General features: G+C 54.0%; 1 protein-coding gene across 1 annotated transcript; it reads right to left on the bottom strand.

Annotated features, from left to right (window-relative positions):
• Nucleotides 1–1,017: 1,017 nt before the first annotated feature.
• LOC106890301 (tumor necrosis factor receptor superfamily member 10A-like) lies at nucleotides 1,018–7,201 on the bottom strand. The gene is made up of 9 exons (XM_014946444.1): nucleotides 7,160–7,201; nucleotides 6,346–6,475; nucleotides 4,734–4,883; nucleotides 4,140–4,254; nucleotides 3,954–4,045; nucleotides 3,748–3,840; nucleotides 3,584–3,624; nucleotides 3,105–3,222; nucleotides 1,018–2,119 (listed from the first exon to the last, which is right to left on the bottom strand). The coding sequence occupies exons 1-9, from the start codon at nucleotides 7,199–7,201 to the stop codon at nucleotides 1,827–1,829; spliced, it is 1,074 nt and encodes a 357-aa protein (XP_014801930.1). The 3' UTR covers nucleotides 1,018–1,826.
• Between the last annotated feature and the right edge of the window lie 2,758 nt (nucleotides 7,202–9,959).

The following is a 9,959-nucleotide window of genomic DNA, read 5'->3' as shown; positions in this document are numbered from 1 at the left end:
AGGAGGTTTGGTTTTGTTTTGTTTTGTCCTTCGGTGCCCACCTCGACCTAGAACGGGCCGTCGGGGAGAAAAAAAACAAAAAAAACATAAATGAGAAACCAGGAGGTTTTGTTTTGTTTTTTTTTTTAAAAGTTTATTCCTCCTTCATAGAAACGTAAAAACTGGAAACAGCAAACTGGCTGGGCCAGAGCTCTGTATAAAACCACCCAACCATGCATAGTAAAAAAAAAAAAACCACCTATTTTTATATTAGCTTTTAAGATATGTACACGTTTACAATTAATAAATACATAAATACGACCTTTCTGCTTGCGTTTTACAACCAGGGGGTTTTTTTTGAGGTGGTGGTGAGGAGGGAGGAAGGAGAAGGGGCAGGGACGGGTGCTTCACAGGAGAGGGGTTGGTGATGTCCCTCACCCTGTCCCACCACGCTGGGGGTGGTCCCCAGTGGACTGGGCTGTACTGGGAAGGCAGCACATGGAGCCAGCTCAAGTAATGCAGTATTTTTTTTACCAGCCAAGTTGTCCCTGAGCTACGTGTTGAGAGCCAGAGCGAGGAGCAAAGGGCTTGAGGAGCAACCCATCCGGCTGGAGGATGGATGGAAGGTCACCCATGGCTCAGACCTCAGTGCATTTCACCTCTCCACGCTGGCTGGGGACAGCCAGGGAGAGCAAAGCCACCCCACGGCCAAGGGAAGGGGAACAAACCCACTTGAGCAAGGTCAGAGGAGGAGTTTTTTGACAAACTGAGTTTGCTGCCCACGTTCTCCATCCTGCTCCGAGGTGGAGATCCCCCCACAGACCCTTTTCTCAGGCAACCCCAGCGAGTAAATCACTCTTTGCACCTCCCTGGAAGTAGGGTGCAGAGAGGTGTTCCTTCTCCCAAGGTGACAAAACCAGAAGAAACATCCTCAAGTTGCACCAGGGGAGGTTTTGGATGGATGTTGGGAAAAAAGGGAGGTTTTGGATGGATATTGGGAAAAAATTCTTCACCAAAGAGGGTTGTCAAGGCGTCAAGCCTTGGACCAGGCTGCCCAGGGCAGCGGTGGAGCCACCAGCCTTGGAGGGATTTAAAACCCAGGCCCACGTGGTGCTGAGGGACGTGGGTTAGTGCTGGCCTTGGCAGTGCTACGTTAGTGGTTGGACCTGATGATCTTTTAAAAGGTCTTTTCCAACCGAAACCATTCTGTGATTCTAAATCATTCCCACCCTCCCCTCAAAGTCCAGTTTCAAACTGGTTCCTCACAGCAAGCAGAACTGCTATCGGTTAAAACCCTACTCAGTCAAGAGCTTGGAGGAAAGGAACCCAAGAACCCCACTCATGCTTGTCCACCGAGCATACAGTATTGACCTTGCTGGCCACCTTAGAGATCTTCTACAAGCAGAAGCCATTGCGTGATGCCAGGACCCCCCCCCAAAAAAAGGATGATCCAGTTAAAAACCACAGGGATGCCTACATCCTGCAAAAAAAGGCCCTTTTCTGCACCGCTCTTGAAGATGGCTGGAGAGCACCAGTGCTTCCGAGTGAGATAGTCCCAGAGGCAGCTTGTGATATGTTTTTAGGCTCTTCGGGTTGGTCCAGTAGAATGAAGGCACTGGTTTTCCTAAGGAAGCACCAACATGGAGCCCGTAGCTTCAGCAGAGAGGACCATGAGGTTTGTCCTTCGCAAGAGGATCACATCCTCCGGGCTCGTCCCAACTGTACAATGGCTTCAAAAAGAGAAGAGCCACAGGAGAGCAATAAAAAGACAAAAAGCTTCAAGTCTTCTGAAGAGGTATTCATGGTTTTTAGCTTGAAGTGAGGAGATGTGGGGCCCGCCCTGCTCCTCAGCTCGCTTCGTACTGGAAGAATCCCTGCTGGACCAGCTTGGAGGAGATGTCTTCTGCAACCCCTCCGAGATTGATGCGGCGCAGGGTCTCCAGCAGCGTGTTCACGGAGGCGTTCATCCCTTGTCTGTTGAGCCACGTGTTGAGCATCTGGAAGAAGGGCTCCAGAGAGTACTTGTCGTTCATTTCCGCGAGGACAATGTCGTTCTCCAGCAGATCAAGGGCTCGGCCGTACCTCTTCCAGTCCTTGTAGGGCACGTCTTGGGCAAAGAACTCAAAAGAGCGACGCAGAACTAAAGGAGGGAAGGAAAAAAGCTTAGAGAACAGGGTAGAGCATGGACAGCTGGGTCACTGAATTTCAGAGTTGGAAGGGACCATAGAGATCATCTAGTCCCACTCCCCTGCTGAAGCAGGATTGCCTAGAGCTTGTCAGAGCATGTTACTCAGGAGCATCCAGGCGGGTCTTGAAAATCTCCAAGGAAGGGGACTCCACACCCTCCCTGGGCAGCCTGTTCCAGGGCTCTGCCACCCTCACCGTGAAGAAGTTTCTCCTCATATTTGAGTGGAACCTCTTCTGTTCCAACTTGTGCCCGTTGCCCCTCGTCCTCTCACTGGGAACCACTGAAAAGAGTCTGGCTCCCTCCTCCTTCAACCCTCCCTTGAGATACTTGTCAGCATTGATAAGGTCTCCCCTCAGCCTTCTCTTCTCCAGACTAAAGAGTCCCAGCTCTCTCAGTCTCTCCTCATAAGGGAGATGCTCCAATCCTTGAATCATCTTTGTTGCCCTTCGCTGGACTCTTTCCAGTAGTTCCCTGTCCCTCTTGAACTGGGGAGCCCAGAACTGGATGCAGTACTCCAGTTGTGGCCTCACCAGTGCAGAGCAGAGGGGGAGAATGACTTCCCTTGACCTGCTGGCCACACTCTTCCCTCTGCAACCCAAGATACCATTGGCCTTCCTGGCCGCAAGAGCACACTGTTTACTCATTGTCATTTTACTGTCCACCAGGACCCCTAGATCTTTCTCTTCAGTAGTTGCCTCTAGCAGGTCCACCCCTAACCTGTACTGGTACCTGACATTTTTCTTCCCCAGGTGCAGGACCCTACACTTTTCCCTGTTGAACCTCATGAGGTTCTTCCTGGCCCAGCCCTCCAGCCTGTCCAACTCTCACTGGATGGCAGCACGGCCCTCCGGGGTGTCAGCCACCCCTCGAAAGGATTATGCCCACAAAGCTCATCCCACAGGTTCACCCTGTGCATCCCTGGGCCCCCAACACTTACGGATAACGGGGTCTTGTCCCGGCACAGGAACCAGATTCTTCCTCTCGTTGCGGTTGTTGTCCTGTATCTCCGGCCTCCCTCTCTCATACCTGGTGGTCACCCGCCGCATCAGGTAGTCCTGCAGAAGGAGAGAAGCACAAACCAGCCCCGTTGGGTGGCCCCAGGAGGGCAGGACTCACACCAGCCCCTCAGGGATGTCACCTACCCCAGCAACATCCATCAAGGGCAGGGCTTGCTCATCTTGAGCTTGAAGGGGCTCTTGAACAGCAATGGAGGGGGGGCTCCAAGCGTCCCCCACAAAGCAGGGGGGGCTACCAGAGCCCCTCCTCGGCTTGGCCCAGCTCTCCCCCATCCCTACGGGGTTGAAACTCATCCCCCTGCCCCTCCAGCCCTCCCAGGAGCTGCTGGCCAAGTAGGGACCTCACCCCAGCCTCACAAACAGAGCTGCCACCCTCCTCCTTGCCATCCCAGCAACTCACCACCACGCCGCAGGACTTTCTGCTCAGGTCCCTCCCGTCCCCTGGAAGACAAAAATGGTGTTGTGATGGCTCTTCCCCCAGGCAGATCCCTCTTCCCACCCAACCCTCACCCCCACACAGCCCCCAGCTGGGGGTGAGGGCTCCAGGGGTCCCCAGAAGCTCACTTGGGCAACAGTAGCACCCGTATTTCTTGCAGATGAAGACAACAAGCACGACCACAGCTGCTACCAACAGCGCAACGATCAGGATCCAGTTGTCTAAAGGGGATAAAACGGGGTGTTTGAGGAGCTGCTCCAAGTCCTCTCAGCAGCACCTCACACCACCACCCCCCAGCCCGTCCCCCCCCTCCTCCAGCAGCCCCCCAACTTACAGGAGGAGCCGGACGAGGTGTCGGTGGGGGGACCACACTGACGGTCGCTGTGGGGCGTGCAGGGAGCCAGCTCCACTTCGCCTTGGGAACACCTGGAAGTAAGAAGGGGGCAGGATCAGGGGCTGGGGTTGGCAGCACAGATCCTGGTGGCCCCCCCACAACCCCCAGCCACAGCACCCAACTCACCGGGGCCGGCACTTCTGGCACATCTCACAGGGGTGGTCCGGGGAGCAGAAGGTACCACTCTTGCAGGCACACTGGGTGTTGCTGGTGGGTCTGCAGGGACTTGTCTCCACCTCATCTGTGGGGCAAGAGGAGAGGGCTCTACCCCAGCCCCACCGCCCCACACTCTTCCACCCACTTCCCTCATTAAGGCAGCTAACGACCCGGGCTGACCCACAAGCCTGGGGAAGAACATGTCACTCTGCTACGGAGTTTCAGCCTTCACCTTCCCCTCTCCTGCCCCCAAAACCTCACCATACCCAAGAGAAAAGCAAGGCTCGCATCAAAGCTCCACCAGCAGCAGCCTACGACGCTGCCGTGAACCCTGGTCCAGGCTGGATGGAGGTCTCGTGTCCAAGCTTTGTAGGAGGGGATGCTGCAGCAAACGGAGATGTAGGTCTGGCACAAGCCATGACACCCATTCCAGACCCAGAGCCACTCTTTGGGGGACGCTGGAGGTGACTGTGCTCTTGAAATATTAGAGAGGTCTCCAGTCAGCTGATCCCACCCAACCTGTGCTACCAGCCAGCGTCACCCTCTTCCACCACCAGCTCCTACCTTCCCTACACGTCCGGCAGGGGAGACACTTCAAAAAGTCGTTTGGATATTCGGTGTATTCGTTTGGGTACCCGATGGATTCGTCCTCTTTACAGGGCCGACACAGGCTGGAGCCATTGGGCTCCTTGCAGTGAGCAGCAACGTACTTGCCTGCAAGAAGAAGAGGGGAAAGCAAGGGTGAATCTGTGACCAGGCAGCAGAGGACAGGGATGTCTTCACAGAAAGGGACCTGATTCTGCAGACAACACGGTTAAGAGGCAAATTTGGAAGGATCACAAGGAACATGTTCTCCTAAATGTGTCCTTAGATAGAATCACAGAATGGTTAGAGTTGGAAGGGACCTTAAAGATCATCCTGCACTGGACAGGGACACCTCCCACCAGCCCAGGTTGCTCCAAGCCCCCTCCAACCTGGCCTTGAACCCCTCCAGGGATGGGGCAGCCACAGCTTCTCCGGGCAATGCTCTTACCACTCTCAGAGTGACAAATTTCTTCCTAATATCTCATCTACATCTCCCCTCTTCCAATTTAAAACCGTTTCCCCTTGTCCTGTCACTGCACTTCCCAACAAAGAGTCCCTCCCCAGCTCTCCTGGAGCCCCTTCAGATACTGGAAGGGGCTCTAAGGTCTCACCCGGAGCTTTCTCTTCTCCAGGCTGAACCCCCCCAGCTCTCTCAGCCTGTCCTCACAGGGAGGTGGCTCCATCCCTTTGAGCATCTTATGGCCCTCCACTGGACCCGAAAAGTCGTTTGGATATTCGGTGTATTCGTTTGGGTACCCGATGGATTCGTCCTCTTTACAGGGCAAACACAGGCTGGAGCCATTGGGCTCCTTGCAGTGAGCAGCAACGTACTTGCCTGCAAGAAGAAGAGGGGAAAGCAAGGGTGAATCTGTGACCAGGCAGCAGAGGACAGGGATGTCTTCACAGAAAGGGACCTGATTCTGCAGACAACACGGTTAAGAGGCAAATTTGGAAGGATCACAAGGAACATGTTCTCCTAAATGTGTCCTTAGATAGAATCACAGAATGGTTAGAGTTGGAAGGGACCTTAAAGATCATCCTGCACTGGACAGGGACACCTCCCACCAGCCCAGGTTGCTCCAAGCCCCCTCCAACCTGGCCTTGAACCCCTCCAGGGATGGGGCAGCCACAGCTTCTCCGGGCAATGCTCTTACCACTCTCAGAGTGACAAATTTCTTCCTAATATCTCATCTACATCTCCCCTCTTCCAATTTAAAACCGTTTCCCCTTGTCCTGTCACTGCACTTCCCAACAAAGAGTCCCTCCCCAGCTCTCCTGGAGCCCCTTCAGATACTGGAAGGGGCTCTAAGGTCTCACCCGGAGCTTTCTCTTCTCCAGGCTGAACCCCCCCAGCTCTCTCAGCCTGTCCTCACAGGGAGGTGGCTCCATCCCTTTGAGCATCTTATGGCCCTCCACTGGACCCGTCCAACAGGTCCATGTCCTTCCTGTGTTGGATCTCACGACAGGTTCAATCTCACCAGGTTTGGGGAGCAGAGGAGAGCCGGAGAACCCACTGCCCCCCCCCGCAAGGAGCCAGAAGGAAACCCAGCAGGGCTGGAGGTGGGGTGATCCACGTTTGAGACCATCTTACCTGGAGGGCACTTCTTGCAGTAGAAGTTGCTCTCCTGGACATAGTAATACTCTTCTCCCCTGCCGGGGTCCAAGGGATCCAACTTGTCCCTCCTACCCAGTGCTACTGCAGAAATTTCCAAGACAGCCCCCTGTTAAAAAAAAAAAAACCAAAACACAGGAGTTAAAAACCATCCCAAGAAAGAGACGGGCAAGAGCTGCTCTGCCCAGCGCTCTCAGGTGAAGGGAGAGGAGCTCTGGGGTGGCTTGGAGGTGCTGGAGCTGGTGGCCAAACCTCCCCTTGACACAGGTGGAGGGCATTTTCCCTGGGATGGATGAACCATAGAACCTGGAAGAGACCCTTGGGATCATCAAGTCCAACCATCTACCCTACTCTACAAAGTTCTCTCCTACACCATATCCCCCAACACCACATCTAAACAGTTCTTAAACCCATCCAGGGATGGTGACTCCACCACCTCCCTGGGCAGCCTATTCCAATGCCCGACCACTCTTTGTGTGAAAAATTCTTTCCTAATGTTCAGTCTAAACCTACCCTGGTGGATCTTGAAGCAAATTTCCTTGGCAAAGGGCAAGAAGGAGGTTTGCAGAGGGATTCCCCCGTGGGGGTTATCAGCAAGGCAAAGGCTGGCTGAACGCTTCCTTAGGATAACACCAGGGCCCCCTTTTTCCTTCCCCAATTTCTCAGCTCCTCAACCCCACGGCAGCAAAAAAAAAAATAAAAATGGAAGGGGCAGGGGAAGAGGAACAGGGAGGGCGTTTGTGGGGAGGAAACCAGCCCCATGTCAAGGCTGGTACGGGGCTCCCGTGCCCACAAGAAACACCCGGGCCTGCTCCGGGCTCCCGGGGGACGGCATGGCCTCCGGTGTTTCCGCATCATCCCCGGTATCTTTGCCACGGATCGGGAAGCCAACGGCCCCGTTTCCGCCGGTTCACCCTGCACTTTTCTGCTGGCTCAGCTCTTTTTGTACCCCCGGCTGCGGGGGGACGATGCTCGACAGAAAAAGGCAGGGTTTTGGGGGAGTATTTGGGTACCCGAGAGGCACAGTGCTGGCATCTCAACCAGCACAGCTGCCCCATGGATCTATAGGGATGTAAATCCACCCTAAAGGGATATAAATCCACCCTAAAGGGATATAAATCTCCGTGTGTGAGAGGGAAGGATGATGCCCGGCAGACAGAGTCTGGCAGAGGCACCTTCCCCTCACCCCAAGCCTGAAACCTGCCTCTTAAAGCAAATATTTCTGCCGTGAGTCAGAAGCTGCCTTGGAAGGCTGGAACAATAGAGATTCGAGCTGTCCCAGTGTCCCCTGAGCCAGTCCATTCCCCCCCCTGTCCTCCCCGGACACTTCCCGAGCTTGTACAAAGAAGGGTGTGAGCACCAAACCGGCCACAGCAGGTCACGGGGCTGCAGAGCGTGACTCAGACCCACAAAAAACACCAACCAGGCCATGGAGAGGGCAATTTCCCCCCTCCTTTCTTTCCCAGCACGCAGCTTTGCCCGGACAGACAAATGGACAGCGAGAGGCACAGCCACCCCCCAAGTCCCAGCCAGCCCAGGAACCCCAGGAATGGGACCATCTCCAGCCCCTGACTCGGAGGAACCAAATCCACTTCCTTCCACCAGCTTCTGGCTCCGCATCTCCCGCTGCTGCTTTCTCCAGCTGGGAGGGTTTGTGAGTTTATAAAGTGCTTTTCTTGCCAGCTTAAGAGAAAAAAAAAAAAGAAAAAAAACAAAAAAACCCAAAAACTTGCTTCTACCTCCCCGCCACAAAAGCCTTTACCCACCCTGGTCTTGAAAGTCTTCAGGGACTGAGACCAGGCAACCCATCCCAACACAGAGAATTAAAAAACCACCACCTTTTTCCTCCCCATTTAAACTCCACCAGGCCGTGGAGGTGATGATCACAGCAACAACCCAGCCTTATCTGCTGTTGGGAAAGGCCCCCTCAGGCTCAGGATTTCACTGCTGTTGATGACCCAGCTCCTCAGCAGAGCTTGCCCAAGCCCACGATAAGGTTTATCAGCCTTAGCAAGTGCAGCTCAAGTGCACGGCCCCCCGGCACAGAGGTGAGGGCTGCCACCCCTGACTCAACCCATCAGCCTCGCAAAGCACGAGGAGAAACCCGGGCTGGGAGCCCGTGGGCGAGAGGGCGATGGTATTCGGGAGGAGTTTTCACCCAGAGTAAACATCCCAAGAAAGAAAGTGTTGCCTCAAGGCAGAGGAATTGCCAAGCGCAGGAATCCCCAACGCCCCCACCACCAGCTAGAAGCCTCTGGGTGATCAGGTCTGGGGGAAAAAAATAAAAAAAAAATAAAAAGCTCTGAGAATCGTCAAGCTTTGACTTTTCCCTTCTTCCACCTCCCCGGTTTGTGTTTTGAAGGAGGTGGGTCCCTCGCTGAACTCCTGCCCAGCGATGAACATGCCGGTGGGATTTATACACAGCCCTCCATCGCAGCAGGAAAAGCTCTTTGACAATGGTTTTAGGGACCACGGATAAAAGAGGTGCCAGGCAGACACCCAAAATGCCAGGCAGACACCCAAAATGCTGCTGCTCCAAGGGCACAGGTCTGAGAAATACAGGGTTTGGGGTTTTTTTGGGGTGTAATAAGAAGAGCGTGGCCAGCAGGTCCAGGGAGGTCATCCTCCCTCTCTGCTCTGCCCTGGTGGGACCACGTCTAGAGCACTGGGACCAGTTGTGGGCTCCCCAGTTCCAGAAGGACAGGGAACTGCTGGAGAGGGGACAGCAGAGGCTACAGAGATGATCAAGGGATTGGAGCATCTCTCTGCTGAGGAAAGGCTGAGGGACCTGGGGCTGTTCAGCTGGGAAGAGCAGACTGAGAGGGGATCTCATCGATGCTGAGCAAGAACTAAAGGGTGGGGGGCAAGAGGATGGGGCCAGACTCTTCTCAGTGGTGCCCGGGGACAGGACAAGGGGTGATGGGCACAAACTGGGACATGGGAAATAAGGAAAATGTCCCTTTGAGGGTGGCAGAACTGCCCAGAGAGAGTGGGGGGGTTTCCTCTGGAGATATTCAAACCCCACCAGGACACGTTCCTGTGGGACCTGCTGTGGGTGGACCTGCTCTGGCAGGGGGTTGGAGAAAATGATCTCCAGAGGTCCCTTCCCACCCCTACCATTCCATGACTCTGGTTTCACACCCCCCACCCCCCCACCCCCCGAGATACAGTTTGTGCTCTCACAAATCCAGCAGCATTCCTCCTCGGGAGCCGTGGCCCAAGTCCAGGCATGAAACAACAAGTTCTGGTGAGGAGAGGAAGGAACTGCACCCACGGTGTGGGTCGATTATCACGTGGGGCAACAGAGCTCCTGACCAGTCCCCCTCCTCCTCTTTTCTTTCATTAAAAAAAAAAAAAGAGAAAAAACAAAAAAAAAACAAAAAATTAAAAAAAAAAAAAAAAAAAAAATGTTAATCGTTTGAAAATACAAGAGGCAGAAGAGCTGAGCCTGTGAGTTCTCCAGAGAACTACCTCCGCTGGTTGCTTTCGGGTTGGGTTTTGGGTTTTTTTCCCCCTAAATAATTGTTATCCACTGAAAGAAAAAAAAAAACTTGCATTCAGAAACTAACTTACGACCAAAAAAAGCTGGACAA

Source organism: Calidris pugnax, unplaced genomic scaffold, assembly GCF_001431845.1.
Source record: "Calidris pugnax isolate Ruff unplaced genomic scaffold, ASM143184v1 scaffold6, whole genome shotgun sequence".
NCBI lineage: Eukaryota > Metazoa > Chordata > Aves > Charadriiformes > Scolopacidae > Calidris > Calidris pugnax.
The sequence above is the reverse complement of the archived record's forward strand: the minus strand, read 5'-3'. Positions and strand labels throughout refer to the sequence as shown.